This window comes from Crocuta crocuta, unplaced genomic scaffold (assembly GCF_008692635.1).
Source record: "Crocuta crocuta isolate KB4526 unplaced genomic scaffold, BGI_CrCroc_1.0 scaffold7, whole genome shotgun sequence".
Taxonomy (NCBI): Eukaryota; Metazoa; Chordata; class Mammalia; order Carnivora; family Hyaenidae; genus Crocuta; species Crocuta crocuta.
In genome coordinates, this window is record NW_027531904.1 from 10,984,457 (window position 1) to 11,002,169 (window position 17,713).

At 54.4% G+C, this 17,713-nt stretch overlaps 1 protein-coding gene across 1 annotated transcript in view; it reads right to left on the bottom strand.

Annotated features, from left to right (window-relative positions):
- The window catches only part of MINAR1 (membrane integral NOTCH2 associated receptor 1), an 8,266-nt gene extending 3,784 nt beyond the window's left edge, over window positions 1-4,482 (bottom strand). Inside the window, exons 1-2 of the mRNA XM_077774293.1 lie at window positions 2,179-4,482; window positions 555-806 (exon numbers count right to left, since the gene is read on the bottom strand). Coding sequence (XP_077630419.1) covers window positions 555-806; window positions 2,179-4,482 — 2,556 coding nt within the window. The remainder of the gene's footprint in view (window positions 1-554; window positions 807-2,178) is intronic.
- Window positions 4,483-17,713: the final 13,231 nt, after the last annotated feature.

Genomic DNA, 17,713 nt, shown 5'->3' on the forward strand with positions numbered 1-17,713 from the left:
GCTGATTCTGCAGGTGAGGACGGGGCGCTTTCCCGTGGGGCCGCGGAGACGCGGGCAGGCGCGTGTGAGCAGGGCCAGGCGGGGCTGCCCACCAAACAGAAGTGAGCCCGGCCCCCGGCCCCTCGTGCGGTGGACAGAAAACACGCCTCGGGCCGCGACTGCGTTCCCAGCGCCCCGGGGCCCCTCNCACAGGGACATAGTCCATAGCGCGGCTCCCTTGCACACGCTTATCCCGCGTGCTACACACGGAAGGAGAGATCAGCCTGGGTTTCGTTAAGCAGTTTGTCCGGGTCTTGTGGGCAAACGGGAGGGTCTGAGCCGCGCCCTAGCTCGTCGGCGGCCCAAGGGAGGGAATCGATCGCGCGCTCCCACCGCCGAACCGTGACAGACACATCAGCCGAGTGACGTGTCCCCGTGTTAAAGTCTCTGCTCTACGGCTGACCGGGTTCAGGCTTCCAAGGCGGGGGCCCCGGGCGCTGGGGGCGAGGTCCGTCCTGCAGCGGGGGGTGTGGCCGGGCCCCTTCCCCCACCGCCCGCGACCGCGCGCGACTCACCTGCAGGTCCAGGGCCGCCAGCTTGCCCTTGTCGCCCGCGCTCCTCGCGTCCTCGATGGTCCAGGAGGGCTGGCCCCGCCTCACCTCGGCCAGCTCGGTCAGCCGCATGTCCGTGTACAGGGGGCTGCTCTTCACGTGGGCCCGGAGGGAGGGGGCGTAGGGGTGCGGGCTGAACACCTGCTCCACCAGGAGGCTGTCCTTGCACGGCTTGGGCCCTCGGTGCTGCGGGGGGGCGCCGCACGGCCCGTCCGCCTGCAGAGGGACACGGGGGACACAGGGGAGGCCCCGCGGACGTCCCGGGGGCAGAACGCAGGCAGGAAGCACGCCTGGGGCGGGCAAGTGTGCGGCGGAATGGCCCTCGGCGAGCTCGGGGACAAGAGCTCACCTGACCACCCCCTGCAGCACGCCCACCGCTAGCAGCCCCCCCGTGCAGGCTGGGAACGGGGCCCAGAGACCCCCCCACGTAGCAGGGGCGCACAGCTGCTGGGGGGAGCTGGGGTGCCATCCGCCCGTCTGGCTTCAGAGGAGCCTCATCACGGCCCCTCCCCCCTGAGGCACTTCCAACACCGGGGCCGCCTGCCCTTGGGAAGGAAGAAGCCAGAGCGCACACGCCGGAGCCTCCGGCCGCGCTGACACCCTCGGGAGCCGGCAGCTGGACGTCAGCATGGGGTCCCGGCCCAGGGGACTCTGTTCTCCCTGGACCTGTCACGCCGGGGTCTCGCATGGCCGCACAGATGTTACTTCCTCCAGGAAGCACTCCGTGATTGGCAAGGCTGGATCGGCCCCCATCTCTGGGACCCCTTAGGAGCGTGCAGACTCTGCAGGACGTGGCTGCCCGGCTCCCTGTCCGCCTGCCCGCTGGACGGTGAGGCCCTTGAAAGCAGGGGAATGTCAGCGGTCGCCTTTCTCCCCGCCTCCTGCCGGGCGGGACAGCCGAGCAGAGAGCAGCCCGTCTGTGTGTGTCAGAGGGGTCGACACCAGCCACACGAGGCCGTGTACGTGGCCTGGAGACGTCAGGGAAAATAGGACGGCGAGTGCGGGCAGGGAGGAGGGGGGCGGGTGCCCGCGTGAGCGTGTGATGGGCCGCGCGGGCGAGTGTGTGAGCGTGAGCAGGCGCCTGCACGCGNTGCAGCCCACGCCACCCTCGCGCCCCCCTGACGCTGGCCCCCCGAGACCCAGGGGCCCGCCCCCACCCCGCAGAATCAGGGGGCTGCGACAGCAGCAGGGGCGGAGAGGGGAGGAGAGCGGCCACAGGTGTGACCCCTGCAGGGACGCGGGCGCCCTGGGCACCCGCCCTGGAACCGACGGGGGGCCTGGCTCTCAGGAGACAAGCACGCCCCGGCTCGCCGGGAAGAGCGAGCGTGCAGCCANCCCTCCCCCGCCGCCCCCGCCTGCGCCCGGCTCCCTGCGCCCCGCACCCCTAGTTCAGAGGCGCTCCACCAACCCTCCTGGATCCGAACCCCGCTCTCTCCCTGGGGCAATACCGGGCACACACTCTTCCGAGCTGGCGGGACGGACCGTCTGCCCGGGCACAGATCTGGAGGGACAGCCCGCCTCTTTCGGGGACACGCGCCACGGCTGTCCCAGCGCGAGAGCCCCGACCTGAGTGTGCGGATTCAATTACCTCTTTGGATTTCCGGTGCCAGTCCTTACTGTCCCCGGGGCCCCGGCCCCTGGGCTCCTCCTCCCCGAGGCCCACGCGGCTGGCGTAGGTGATGGTGCGCCAGTCTCTGGGCGAGTTGGCGGTGCTGGCGATCTTGGATTCCGTGGCGCTGTTCTCCTCCGTCAGGGACCTGGACGACGGCCTCGTGAACAGGCTCTTCTTTAAGGCCTTGACGCGGAGGCTCTCACTGTTGCTTCCGCTGGCGTCCGAGCAGCACCAGTCGGCCGCGTTCTCCGGTTTGGGTCCCCGGGGGCCGTCGTGCCCCCGGAACATCTGGGGAGAGGCGCTCTCGTCGGACGGAGCCTCGCTCGTCCAGGAATTCAGGTCGACCTGCACGCCCACCTTCTCGGGTTGCTGCATTTTCTGGTCCAGCTTGTTGAGCTTGCCCAGGACCTGCGAGATCTCCTCGCGGACACCCGACAGCGACTCAAGCTTCCGCTCAATTTCGCCGATCCTGAGCACCAGCCTGCACACACTGGTCTTCAACTCCTCTTCGGAGTGGTGGCTGCTTTCAGGCCGGTTGCCCTTTTCCCCTTTGCCACCGGGGAGCCCGTTGGCGACGTTGGTGCAGCCCTGCTCCGGTGAACTGTCACAGTCTGACTTGTGAAGCTGGGACAGGGACCCTGTGCTGTTGTAGCAGGAGGACTGCATCACCCCCGTGGAGCCACTGACGCTCATGTCGTCCAGAAATCGGAAAATGTCGCTGATGTCATCGCTGACGACCTCCGAGTCGTCGTCGGACTGCTTCATGGCGTGCCTGTCACCGTACTTGCTCTGCCCGGAGGCACACGGGTCTTTGCACTTCTTGGGCTCCAGCACGTGCTGCTCCGTCTGGGTGCCCACGCTGCTGGTGTCGGAGCTGAGCTGCCCGCTGGTGCAGCTCATGCTCTTGTCTCTGAACTTTTTGACTGGCTCGTGCTTCTCCACGTCAACAGGGGACGAGAGCTCTTTAGACTTGAGCCCATTTGGTTTGGCCACGTAGCCAACGGGAAGGATCTGCTGCTGGTCCTTGGGCGCGGGGTAAGCGGGGCGCCTGTCTGGGGTTGGGAAGTTGGGGGTCTGGCCGCTGGAGCTCGGATAACGCAGCTTCTCCTCAGAGCTATTTCTATTTAGAAACGACCGTTCGAAGTCAGGGGCTTCTTCCGTGTTCAGGCTCCAGCTTTTGGCCGGCCAGGGGGTCTGCTTGCCCGGCCTCCCCGGGCAGCGCCTGGCTTCCTGCGTGCCCTTCCCTGGAGTGGGGCCAAAATACGTGGAGGCTTGGAGGTCATCCAGGCTCTCGTGCTTTGCACGCCTTTTGTCCGGCACGGGAGAGTACAAGGGGTTCAGGTACTGGCTATTGTAGGGCATCTCGAAGCTGTGATTGAAGAAGGGCGTCTTGTGGGGCTCCTTCCGGCGCTGGGGCTCCCCGAGCTCAGCCTCTCCCTTGTCGGCGGGGCCGACCAACGTGGGGTTCACGGCCATCAGGTGGTGCAAATCCTCTTTAAAGATGTTCCTCTTCTGGACACAGGACTGGATCACAAACGGCTCCGCGTTGGAGAGGAAGGTGTCCTTGGCGCCCTGGCTCAGGGGCAGTGAGTCCTGATCTGAGACGGACTCGCTCTCGATGTTCATGGGGAAGTAGGTTCTCTGCATCTCGCAGGGCTGGGGGCTGGCGAGGGAGTACGGCGCCAGGGCCTGCAGCCGGTCCAGGGAGGCGGCGCGGCTCTTTAGCTCCCTGCCCACGCCCAGCAGGAAGTTAGGCTCGGACGCGGGCACGAACTGCGGCGGGCGCTCCTCGTGGTCTGCCTTGCGGCCCTGGGACGACTGGCGGGCGGCGTAGCCCCGGCGGAAGGGCCTGTCGCCCAGCTCGCGGTCGAGGGGCCCGCACTCGGCTGCGGCACGGGCCCCCGTGTCCGACCCGCACGACTCAAATGACGCCTCCTTCTTACGCACCTTGCGCCGGCCGGCGGGCAGCTTCTCCTTGGCGGCGCCCCCGTTCATCTGGATCAGGTTGAATATGGTCACGACGTCCGCGGCCACCATGATCTTCTTCGACTGCTGGTTGTTCACGGTGCACTTCATCTTGTCCTTGAACAGCGTGGCAGGGAAGTTGGGGTCCAGACAGGCCGTGTAGAAGAGCACGCTCCTCAGCTTGGCCAGCTGCGCCAGGGAGCACCGGGCACACAGAGACTTGCACAGATCCTGGTAGGAGACGGTGTTCTGCTTGCTGTCCAGCTCTTCCAAGATCTTCACCAGGAAGAGGGACGCGTCCTGGCTGGTGTCCATGGCTGAGCACGTCAGAGGCTCGCGGCCGACACGATGCTGGATCTTCCGGTCCCTTCTACGGTGACAGCATCACAAAGTAGAGGGAGATGGTAAACTCCAGGGTAAACCAAGCTTGTTACGAACCACCTGGAGACGTGCAAGGAGAAGCTTTTTAATTGAAAAATGTATTATCAGCTTCGAAAACATTTATAGCATACAACTTTGTGACTCCCTTCCCAGGAGCTGGCCTTGAAGAAATTACCGATGACAATGATTTATGTATCAAGATGGTCACTCTGATGGTGTTTATGATAGTAAAAACATGAAACATCTTAAACGTCCAAATAACAAAGGAATGCATAAATAAAATATATTGGGATACACCAGGACTCTTAGAAGCATTAAACCTAGATTAATGCGCATCCTTACGATGAACATCACCCACCGATAAAAAGGAGCAGACCACTGGTTAGGCAATGGCGTGGATGGAGTGCAAGGCACCGTGCACGCGCGAAAGGAGCCACAGACACAGACCACGTGCGTTAGGACGGCACTTTAATGACACTCGGGAAGACACGTCAGTGGTCACGGGGGCTTGACGTGAGCTGGTGAAGAGTGTGTGAGTTTCACTGCATGTAAATTACACCTTCACTTAACAATTACACACAGAAGACTTTTTATGACAAAAAAAACTGACGCTATATTGAGTGAAAAACAAAAATAAGTCTGTATATATGTAAGAAGGTCTTAGTTATACAAAGTCATATATTCTTGGAAAGGAAAGAAAATAATGGACACTGAAATGTTAACAGCGGGTCCTTCTGGGTGGTAAATATGGATTTTTTCTTCTGAACAGTAATCTTCATTCCTCGGTATTTTATTATGCAAATTTTCAAACATACAGCAAAGTTGGGAGAATTTTATAGCAAATACTCATATACCCGCCATCTGGATTCTACCATTAATGCTTTACCGTATTTGGTTTCTCACACACCCCTCCCTCCAGGGTTGGGTCTATCTTACTCTGTTTTTAGTGCACTTCAGAGTCAATTGCAGACATCTGAACACTTCCCCCGATGCTTCGTCACGCACATCATTGTCCCAACTCCAGTAACAGTCCATGGTTTTTCTTTTAATATAAGATCGACATGCACGAATCTTAAGGGTGCATTTGCTGAAGCCTCAATAAAAGCACGTGTCTGTGTAGTAACCAACCCCCTCGGAAAGATCTAGAACGTTCCCAGGGCCGCAGGAAGTTCCTTCGCGGCCCTTCCCGCTCACCTGTGCTCTGTGTGTAATGTTAGTTTTCTTCATCACTTCCCACCCTTTCTGAGATCCTGACGTGTGCTCTTTCGTCATCCGCACACGGTAATAATGAGCCGCGCTAACCGATCCTGGATGGAAACGCTGAACTCTCCAAAGCCAGGGTTTCACGGGATTTCCAAAGACAGAGTGGAACCCATCCATCCATTCGCGAGGACCAGGAAATGTGGGGGCCCAGGACGCGCCTCCCGTCTCCCGTCGCGCCCTGGGGGCGGCCGACGAGCTGTCAGGTTGGCTGGTTCCACACAGGCCCGGCCTGACCCCTGCTTTCCAGGGAGCTGCGTCTCTGTGTGCGGGTTTCCACGGCTCCCTCCTGAGGACACAGCACCCACGGGGAGCTCCCACTCGTGTCTGCAGGGACCACGGTCTGGATTTCCCCACGGGGAAGAGGCACACCCAGGGGTCCCATTCCCGGCCAGAAGGCGTGGCCAGGAAGCCCGCCCTCCCCAGCCAGCCCTGCACGGCCACCCCGTCCGTCCCAAGAAAGCACTCGGTGTCGGGCCCTTCTGTCAGAGGTGAGGACGAGCCTGGAGGCAGGGGCGCGGCCGTGGGGGTCGGGCCCACATCCTGCTCCATCGCTGGGGACTGAGCCCCTGCAAGGACACTCTTCCTGAACTGACCGCCTCACCAGACGGCTGGGGAGCGTGCTGCCGACGGGGAAGCAGACCTGGGGGACGGGGCAGCCGGGGGGCAGCGAGCCCCCACACCCTGCACGGCCCCAGGCACCCCGACTCTGCTTCCCTGGGGGCCCCTCCACCTCCTCCTCTGCCTCCCGGCTGCGCACTTCTTACCAGGTCGGAGGGGCGCCTGGGGAGCCAAGGCCCCGTGTCTGTGGAAGGACCTGAGTCCTGTTTCATCAAAACCGCTCGCGAGCGGCCAGGGGGCGTGAGGGCGCAGGGGAGGCCCGCGCGGAGCTGCCGCCGGGTGGGAGAAGACCCAGGAGNGGTCGCACACACGGACACAGACACACACGTGTGCAGACACACGCGTTCGCACACACAGACATACACACTCACACTCACATAGACTCCCACACGTGTGCGCACACACAGAGGTGCACACTCACATAGACACACAGACAGATGTACACACACTCACATAGCATAGACTCACACATGCACACACACATGCACATAGACACACACTCACACACGCACATAGACTCACACTCACATGTGCAGACACACTCATCCAGGCCCCTCCCTCCCAGCCCTCTGGGAGGTGTGCAGACTGTGAGAGGGGCCGAGACCCCCGCGTCCCCATAGCGGGCAGCTGCGCCTCGGGTAGTCGGATCCCCGAGGACCCCGTCTGGCCCCACTCGACCCGGGCCAGGGGCCCTCCGTCTCCCAGTGCTGGGACCCTGCCCCTCCCAGGGGCTCCTCCGACAGCCCCCCCCCACTGACTCAGAGTCTAAGTGAGCCCTGCCCTCCTCCGCCCGAGCCTGAGTCACAACATCTCTCACACGGGACACATGTGCCCAGGAGGGTTTGGACCCTACAGAGAAGTGGCCCCGGACTCAGGCCCAGAGGGACCAGAACTCCCTGGAGGGGGTCCCGAACAGGGTTTCCTAAAGCCTCCCGGATACTCCGGAAGCGTGGCCTTCGGGCCGAGGGCTGAGTGGAGGGGGCTTAATTAACGAGGACACCAGAGACAGCCAACGAGGGACAGGACCTCTGTCCGTGGCGGACACCGTGGTCAAGCCCGGCGCCCAGCCTGCGTCTCAGCCGCCTCGCGTCCCGCTGGCCTCCTGCCCAGACGGCATCAGGCATCTCCAGAGTCTGTTTCCCGCCGGGGAAAACTCCGCCCTGCACCCTCCTAAGTGGGGGCCCCTCCTCCACCTGGTTACACACCACCAGGCAGAAAAGGACAGGCGGGCTCTGGGCTCACAGTCTTCCTTTTTCTTAGGTTTATTTATTTACTTTGAGAGCGAGAGCGGGCAGGGGAGGGGCAGAGAGAGAGGATCCCAAGCAGACTCCGCGCTGTCGGCTCAGAGCCCAAGCAGCGCCTGATCCCACGACCCAGGGATCACGACCCGAGTCAAAATCAGGCGTCAGACGCTCACCTGACTGAGCCACCCAGGCGCCCCTTCACAATATGTCCTTTTATTAAAAATTTTCTTAGATGATCTTTTTTTAAATTTTTATCTGAGGGAGGAGTGGGGGAGGGGCAGAGAGAGGGAGACACAGAATCTGAATCTGGGCTCCGAGCCGTCAGCACAGAGCCTGACAGCACTTTATCTGAAGAACCTCGTGCTCATGACCTGAGCCAAAGTCGGGTGCTTAACCAACGGAGCCCCCAGGCGCCCCTTCTTTTTCTAAAGAGGGGGAAGTGGACAGCCCAGCACCCTGAGGAAGCTCTGAGGCCGGAATCGCCCACCTGCACGGCGTTGCCCCTCAGCCCATCGCCCTCCGCTCAGCCTGGCCGCCCCGAGCACCCGCCTCAGGTCCCCGGCGGGTTCTGTCACAGCCGAGCCCCAGCGCATGCGGGAAACTGTGCACACAGCCGGGAAAGCCACAGCGCTGCCCCCACGGAGCCCACGGCCCCCAGGGTAAGTCCTCCTGGAAAACTGAGCTCACCGTCACGATTTCCCAAAGGCCCATGAAGACTTGGTGTCAGAATGGGCCCCAGGATGGGGGGCTCTGGACACAGCCTGTGTCCACAGGAGTCCGGCCCTGAGCGTCAGGTCCCAGAGAAGCTTGAACGAGGGGCCGGGAGCCTGGTGCGGTGAGGGGAGCTCCAGACTCGGGGAAGGGGAAGGCCAGCCTCCAGGAGCCATCGTCCTCAAAGGCCACGAAGACTGAGGAGGGGGCCGGAGGCCTGGGGAAGGGGTGGGGGAGTGTCTGGGGAGGGGGCAGGAGGCGCGAAGGGGCAGCAGGCAGAGTGTGGTGAGGGTGGAGAGAGGGAGGTGAACTCCGGCAGCAGGGATCCAGAGCGGGTCTGGGCTCCACTCTGCAGGCAGCGGGGGAGGGGAGGAGCAGCCCAAAGCTTGGGGTGCACACGCACCCCCAGGATGCACAGACCAGGTCCCCACGCTCTTCCCCTGAACACCCCCTGCGTCTGCACGCCCGCAGGAGCGCTCTAGGCCCTTCCGGCTCCAACCCAAGGCTGCGTTCACCGCAGCACAGCCTGTGGCCCCGAGAAGGGCAGGACCCAGGTGCCGGGCGCTTTACTCACACGTGCGCTTCGCACGGCCCACTGTGGCCACGTCGCTGTCCGGTCCACGAGGCTAAAACAAACATCTGCCTTTTCACAGCCATCGGCGTTCTTAAGAGCCCGAGAGCTGACATCTGCTGTTTGCCAACAGAGCAGCAGAAAGGGAGGGGGGCTCCGGGGTCGCTCAGGTCGCTGTTCACGGGGCCCTCGCTCCGCGGCCCTCGCTCCGGGGTCGCCACGATGCTCTGGACGGGAGTCGGCTCTCTGAACTCCATTTCCGCCAACAGCCTCGGAGGTTTCATCTCCACTTCTGCCAACACCCCAAACCTGGTGACAACGAGTGACACGAACCCCCAGAACGTGGTTACGAACCCTCCTGCAGGCCTTCCCACCACCGTCACCCCTGAGCCTTCAGGAGCCCACACGGCAGCAGCGGGACGAGGCCACGCTTCTCTTGCCTCCCGTGAGCACGTGGAGAGCGCGCCGTGGACGGTTTCTCCGCAGCGTCTGTTCCGCCCAAGCACGACCCGCTCCGCGCGGTTCCAGGACGGTGTTTGCCAGTGTGATTCAGGGAAACCGTACAGGGAGGCATTCAGCGAGGAATCTGAACCGTGGGGTCGGGAAATTCCGTATCTGCACGTCGCCCGTAACAAAGCGTCAGGCGGGAGGGCGGCCCCTTCTCTCCCACAAGGGCTGCTGGAGAGGGCGGCCAGGAGGTGGGCGTTTGTGCCCAGAGCCGCCCCTGCGCAGCTCAACCCTGCTGCAAAGCCCTTGGCTAGGAAAGAAGTCAGGACGTTACGAAGCAATTTCCAGGTCTGGCAAGAAGGCAAGCCTAGAAAATGTGAAACGCCTGCCATTATGAACATCTAGAAATGCTGGGTAAAATACATTCTTTAAAAACATGTGTAGCTAAGTTGGGACACAGCCGGGTAAGAGCCCGGTGCCAGCAACAGAGACAGGATTGAAAGTCGCAGGTGAGCAGGAGAGCGGGTAACGCGGCCGCCGTGGGCCCGCTGGGGCGGGCGGTGCCCGAGCGAGGGCAGGAGAGGCCCCACGGCGAGTGGGGGCACAGACGTCCTGGAGCTGGGCCCCTGAAGGCTGTCCTCCAACTCTGCACGAAAGTATGAAACAGAGAGAGAATCTGCTCACACATTGTTTCTGCAGGAAACAAGAAACCTGTCAGCCTCTGGGTTAAATAAAGTAAAAGGTTACCCTTTAAAATGTAAAATGTCACTTCGGGACCAAGATTTATGTTGCCATGGTGCTCGCAAACGCTCGAGCTAAGAAATTAGCGTTGTGTTTGTTGCACGCTGGGGATACCCCTGCACACGAGCAAAATAAGTGCAAAACAGCTCAGGACAATCGATGGTGCCGACGGAGACAAGAAGCCACACACACTAATGTTGAATAATATTCTTTAAAAAACTTTCTTTAAATGTTTTATTTTATTTTTGAGAGAGAGACAAGACTATGAGCAGGGCATGAGCAGAGAGAGAGGGAGACACAGAATCAGAAGCAGCTCCAGGTTGTCAGCACAGAGCCTGATGCGGGGCTTGAACTTGTGAACCATGAGATCATGAACTGAGCCGAAGTCAGACGCTTAACTGACGGAGCCACCCAGGCTCCCCTGTTGAACAATATTCTTAAAAATTACAACACACAAAAGGAAACACTCCTCAATGAGTAAGAGTCAGCAGACGCAAAGTAATCAGGACAGTTAGGGCTTTAGGAACGTCACAAAATGGAAGAGCAATCTTTAAAAAGCTATAAGTGTATTTTAAATAAGTAAAGACATTTAAAATTTTTGGAAATCCATATAAAATAAGACATTGTGAAAAAAGGACACAGAAATCTGGAAAAGAACCACACAGTACTCCTAGAAATTAAAAACAGTCACTGAAATAAAAATCACAACAGATGAAATAATATACTAACATAAACAAGGAGAAAATTAGTGAACTGGAAGATAGATCTAAGGGAATCTATCAGCATGCAGCTTAGAGAAATATAAAGATTTAAAATCTTTCATATCAAAGATATGAAATCGGGGTGTGGGGGAGGGTGCTGGGTGGCTCAGTCGGTTAAGCATCCGACTCTTGCTTTCGACCTGTCATGATCTCACGCTTGGTGGGACTGAGCTCCTCATTGGACTCCGTGCTGACAGCACTGAGCCTGCTTGGGACTGTCCCCTCCCCTTCTCACTGCCTCTCCCCTGCTTGTGCGCATGCTCTTTCTCTCCTCCCCCTCAAAAATAAATAAACATTTAAAAAAATAAAAATATGAATCAGAGTTAAAAGATATGGAGCATAGGAGAAGTTTTAACAAATATCTGACAGGTATTCCAGGAAAGAGAGGATGGTGGAAAGTCAATCGTCAAAATGATAATGTCTAGAAATCTTTGAGACTGAAAACATGAATCCTCAAATTCAAAGAGCAGCTCCAAATAACACGTAGAAAAGTGAATTCACCGTTAAACAGCAAACACACCAAACTGAAACTGAAGAATACCAGAAGCAGAGAGAAAGTCCTAAAATGGTTGAGGCAGTGGGGGAAGAAATTAATTACTGAGAAAAGAATAAAACTAAAAACAGATTTTTCAAGAGTAAAAAAACCCAGACTATTCTGTTATATAAAGATGAGACTGTAATTTGGACCATCTTTTAGATAAACTGAGGTCTGTTTATAAAATCCATATTGTGTGTATTCCATGAACAGATGTCCAGAATTATTGGTCCGTTTAAAGTTTGGGGGGAAAAAAGGAAGAAAAACTAGAAGACATAGACACAAAGTTCTTTAAGTGCTAAGGGGAAATGACTTATCATTTATAATCCTATCACCAGATAAACTATTATTCAGAAATAATGATTAAAACTAACTGCAGATAAAGATGAGTTTGTCACTCACATTCCTTACTGTAGACTACTGAAGACGCTCCTTCAGAGAAAAGAAAGATGGATTCAGAAAGAAGAAAGTAGTAAACATAGTTAATTCTAAACACACACTAACAGTATAAAACCATATTAATGACTATTTTTAGAGCTAAAATGGAAGGGGGCAGATGATCAGGGTTAAAACTCCCTAAGCATTACCCGGTATTCTCCAGAGGAGGAAAAGGATGTTACATAAATTTAGATGTTAATTCAAAAATGTATGTTAGAAAACAATTTATGGAGGGGGGCTCAGTTGGTTAAGTGTCTGACTTCAGCTCAGATCATGATCTCACGGTTCATGAGTTTAAGCCCCGCACCAGGGTCTAAGCTGACAGCTCGGAGCCTGGAGCTGCTTTGGATTCTGTGTCTCCCTCTCTCTCTGCCCCTCCCCTGCTCGCTCGCTCTCTCTCCCTGAAAAATAAATAAACATTTTAACAAAGACAAGAAAATTTATGGATTGCTACTAGTAGAACAGGAAGAAATTATAGAACTTAATGTAGAACTTCTAATGTAGAGAAAACAGAATAAATAAACAATTAATAGAGGGTCAGGAAATCAGGGAAATGAAGAAGCAACGACAAACACAAATAAAAATCATAAATAAGGTGATGGAAATATTTCCAAATACATCAAATCACAGTAAGCATAAATGAGCTAAATTTACCAGTTAAAAGCCTGTGACTCTCATTTGGAACTTTTTTTTTTAATTGCTGCCAAATACCACCTATGAGCGATATACCTAAACATTTGTCACAGAAAGGGTAAGGATGAAACAGGACATTTCAGCCAAAGCCAAATCAGAATCCAGCTGGTGTTTGTTATAGGCAGAACAGAACAGCAGTAAAGATCATAGACTCTGGAGCCAAACTGTCCAAATTTAAATCCAAGCTCTTCCACTTACTAGCTGGGGGACTTTCAAAGTTATTAGTCTCTCTGTGTCTCAGTTTCCTCAGCTGAAAATGGGGATTATAATAGTACTGACCTATATAATGACTGAGCTATATGTATGAGCGCCTGGAAAAGAGTAAGCAATTTGGCAAAATACAGATAAAGTTCAAGGTAAGCAAATTTTATCGCCCTCCACATCCGCCTCTGGGTAAGAAGCAAGGTGAACATTCACAGGGTTCATAAGGAAGCAAAGCTGTTTGATAAAAACAGATTTTAATAGTAACAGAGTACAGTAGGGGGAGAGATATCGGATAATGGACATTATGCAGCAGCTAATATGAATTTATTTACAGTAAATTTAAGGATAAACCTCAGAAACATAAAAACGCGTGGAAAAGAAAGTTACAAATGGATGTGCCATATGGCTGTTGTAATTTGAAAAAAAAAATAGATTGCTCAGCAGCATATAGATAAAAAGGAAAGTAGGAAAGTATATGTGGAATGAAATATGCCAGGTTTGGGACAGTGGTTTCTTTTGGAGAAAGACAGAGGGGGAAGGAAGATGTGGGAAAAGGCCTAAAACGAAGGTCCGGCGTTACATGCTGCCTTGACATCTGCTGAGGCCTGGAGAGCCTCGAATGGCCTCCCCATCTGCTCTCGCGGACAAGACCCCCCAGCCAGACGGCCCTCCTATCGAGGGGAGCGGGCAACGAGCAGACAGGCCGGTCACAGCCCCCCACGGGAACCACGGGCCACGCACCCTCTCGTCACGACAAACCCGGCCCCCCACAGCCCGTCGGCTCACCCCGCTCCCAAGTTCAAAGCCTGTGTGGCTCCGCGTCCTCTGCCTCCGGGCTGTGAACGTGCGGTTAATAAACTGCTGCCGTTCCATCGGCCCAATGCCGTTGTCTGGCGGGTGGCCGGGACCCCAGGAAGGGAAGCGTCCCTCACCAAGGGGGGGAGCAGGTGAGGGAGCAGGCCTGGCCGCCGGAACCCGGACTCCCAGTCTTTCCCTTAAAACACGAAACAACACGCACTGAGGCAACGTGGCCACGTGGGAGCTCCTACTTCACCTCAGCGGCAGATGCACGTCCTGAGGCTGCTTTCTCCCCTTGTATGCACTTAAATAATTAAAGTACATCTTAAAAACTAGAAAAACAAGGTCCCACCAAGACCTGTCAGAAACAGAAAATGTTTATAAAAACTCCTGTAAAGGCGAGTAACTAAGACATTGACAAGACACGATTTTTCCCCTTCCCCTCCCCCGTGGCCTTCTGTGAAGTTTCTCAGGTTCCACGTATGAGTGAAAACATAGGATGTCTGTCTTTCTCTGACTTACGTCACTGAGCATAACACCCTCCGGGTCCATCGATGGGGAGGGGGCACTCGGGATGAGCACTGGTGTTGTACGTAAGGGATGAATCATGGGAATCCACCCCCAAAACCAAGAGCTCACTGTACTCACGGTATGTTAGCCAACTTGACAGTAAGTTACATTTAAGAAATAATTAGGGGACCTGGGGGCTCAGTCGGTCAAGCCTCCGACTTCAGCTCAGGTCACGATCTCACGGTTCGTGGGCTCGGGCCCCGCGTCGGGCTCTGTGCTGACAGCTCGGAGCCTGGAGCTGCTTCGGAGTCTGTGTCTCCCTCTCTCTCTGTCCCTCCCCTGTTCGTGCTCTGTCTCTCTCTGTCTCTCAAAAATAAATAAAAAACATTTTTAAAATAAAAAATAATTAATTAACTAATTAATTAAAATAATATAAGAACAAGAAAGACAATTGACAAGACAGCATTTTGTTGATGTCCCTGCTGTGCTGTGCTTGCATTTTTCCGGCGAGAGGCTCTGTGTGCTGGAGGGAACCCTGAACAGTTACCTGCTTTAAGATAGAGAAGTGTTCTGGTCAAAATGCTGATCTATTTGGACAGCCAAATATTAAACTTATTATAAGACTCCTACGATCATAATTTGATGGATAAATCCATGGGGAGTAGAAAGACAAGAAACAGACCCAATGTAGGTAAGGATTCAACATATGACAAAGGTAGCCTTTTGGGTCAATTTATATTTGGTAAAATATAAATGCAACCATATTAAGCATTATTGGAATAACTTGTTAACTAATTGGTAAAAAATTAAGTTAGTTCTCAGTCCTTGGCATATTCGAAAGGACATTACGGGTGAAACACAAAGAAGGAAATGTTAGTGAGGATTTGGATAATGGGAGATCGTGTAAGCATCTTCCATGCAAGATTCCAGAAGCTGAAATCACGGAAAATAAGACTGATCGGCCTGGATCATTGGAAAGGACTTACTTACAATGCCAATAAACGTCATAAAAATGAAAAAAAATAAAAGTGGAATGCAGAAGCTGTGCACCTGACTGAAAGCTCTAGATACTGCTCAGAAAGGAGGAACCATCCAGAAGAGAAAACAGTCACTTTACAAAGAAAACAATGTGCATCATTGTAAATAAAGCAAACTAAAACAGCATTTTGCTCGACTACTTTTTAATTTATAAATCTAGAGAAAGTAATTGAAATGACATTTTCTTTATGAGGTCGAGAAACACTATAATAAATGGGCATTTTGCCTGCTGGATTGGTGTTGGTTAGGAGGCTTATACCACTGCCGGGGCGCCTGGGCGGCTCAGTCGGTTAAGCGTCCAACTTCGGCTCAGGTCATGATCTCACAGTTCATGAGTTTGAGCCCCTCATCAGGCTCTGTGCTGACAGCTCGGAACCTAGAGCTGCTTCGGATTCTCATTCTCTGCCCCTCCCCCCCCCTTAAAAAAAATAAGTAAACTTAAAATAAACAGAAGGCTCGTACCACTATGGGGGGAATGTGGGAAAGCAGGCACCCCCCCCCACCTGCACTGTTACCCAGGCACACATCTGTGCGGCTGCAGTTAAAGGAAGTCATCGGCAGTAACATTTAAGATAAAACTTAAAACCTAAAATGAAAATATACCTATTTTTAAATCAAACAAATCCACACTTCCAAGTATTTCTCCAGAGGAAATAATCAAATATGTGTTAAAAAGTGCTACAAATACATTCTCTTCAATGCTGCTTATAGTAAGAAAATGTGGCCAATATCTTTGTATCCAACTACTGGTCACGTAACATTGTAGCACATCGACGTGGTGAGCCACCAAGCAGCCATTCATAAACCATGTTGCAAATATATATTCGTCGACAGGTTTAATGTTAATGGCGTTCGGAGGTGAAAAAGCATGCTACTAAATGGCACGTTGTAACATGATATAACATTGCCTATAAATGCACACCCTCCATACGCCAAACCTAGCAGTGTGTCCGTGGCTGATTTTTTCTTTCTTTTGTTTCAGGTCTGTTATCACTTAAATGTTCTGAATTATCTGATTTTCTAATGAGCAGGAAGGAGGCAAGGATTTTCAGGCAGATTCCAGCACTGTAAATTGGGGAATAAATTATCACCTCTGATCTTCGGTTTTCTCATCTAGAAAAGGAAAGTATCACTTCCCCCTCCTGGGATCACTAACAGGGTCAAAGGAGACATCCATTTTTTCATTCAAAAGCTATTTCTTTTGTAACCAGTATATGCCAGGCACGATTTCTTCAGCTGGTAAAAACACAGCAGGCTACAGAGCAGACCGCAGCTAAAACAAAACTACCCGCGTGAGCTTATCTTCTAGGTGGGGACACAGACAATAAGCAAAATACATAAGTAAAACATGTAGTATATTAGAAGTAGAATGAGCTACGGATAAAAACAGCGGAGCCCAGAAAGAACAGGGCAGATGGGGGTGTAATTCTAAAGAAGACAGTCAGAGACACCCTCATGGGAAAGACTGCATTTGAATGGAGTTTCCAGATACGCGTGAAAGAGATCATGTGCCTTCCTTCCCTGGGGAGGAGGGCAAGCACCCAAGACAGAGGAAACAGCTAGTACAGAAGCCCTGGGGCGGAAACACAGACGGCACGTTTGGCGGCCCATAGCGGCACTTTATGAAATGCGGCGTGCAAAAAAATACCATGTATTAGCATCCACTCCAAAGTGGTTAGTTATAAAATGTCTCCAAAAATAGCTTCCTAATGCTCAGGCATCGCTGGCGTTTCATTTTAGAGTAAAGTAATAACAACAAAAGGTAGGAAGTCCCTTAACGTCCCCTCTCTCCACCTGAAATCGTCCCCAGGCCATCCTCCCTCCTTTAACCTCCTAGGAAGAGGGGAGGCCCTGGACCAGACGCCAAGACAATGGGGACAGACAGACAGACAGCCTTGGGGGGGGCGGGGCAGCCACAATGTTGCCCTAGCAGCACAGGAACCCCCGTCCATTTCCCTCCCGGCATCTGCTCTCAGAGTCATGCCATTTTTCTCGGCTTTAACATGTGTTAACGGTTTTCATTCGGCGACAAATCTGAACGCGTGTTCCGGACCCTGCGTGCGCCCCCCCGCCAGCGGGGGATGGCTCTGCGGTTTCCGTGCCTGACGTGCTTTTGCGACGGTGTTGAACTTTAACTGTTCTGTTTCCCAAACTGGGCTCCGTGGAGCCTGTGGACTCCATGGTTCAGTTCCAAGAGGGCAGAGTTTTCAGATTCGAGAAACGCTGACCAAGGTGGAGATGCGAGCAGATTCTCCAGGGCGTCGGCCAGGCGGCGTGGGTCGCACGGCGTGCCCACGGAAGGAAGGAAAGCTCACCCCTGCGCCTTCCCATACTTCAGTGCTCACGACTGGAAGCCCGTGGTCCTTCTCAGCCACGAATGCTCTGCCCTAAGTGATAAAACGGGGCCCGCTTTGCCCGGCCTGTCAGTTAGAACCCTCTGTGGACGGGCAAGTGACGGCAATGAAAACAATCACTGGTGATGCTAACAGGGATCCTGAAACGCATCCGAAAGTCCCGCAGACACGACGGCCACGCTGTCTTGTCCTGTCCCCGTTCCGGGAGCCCACGGCACCCCCGACCTGAGTGGGTGGCC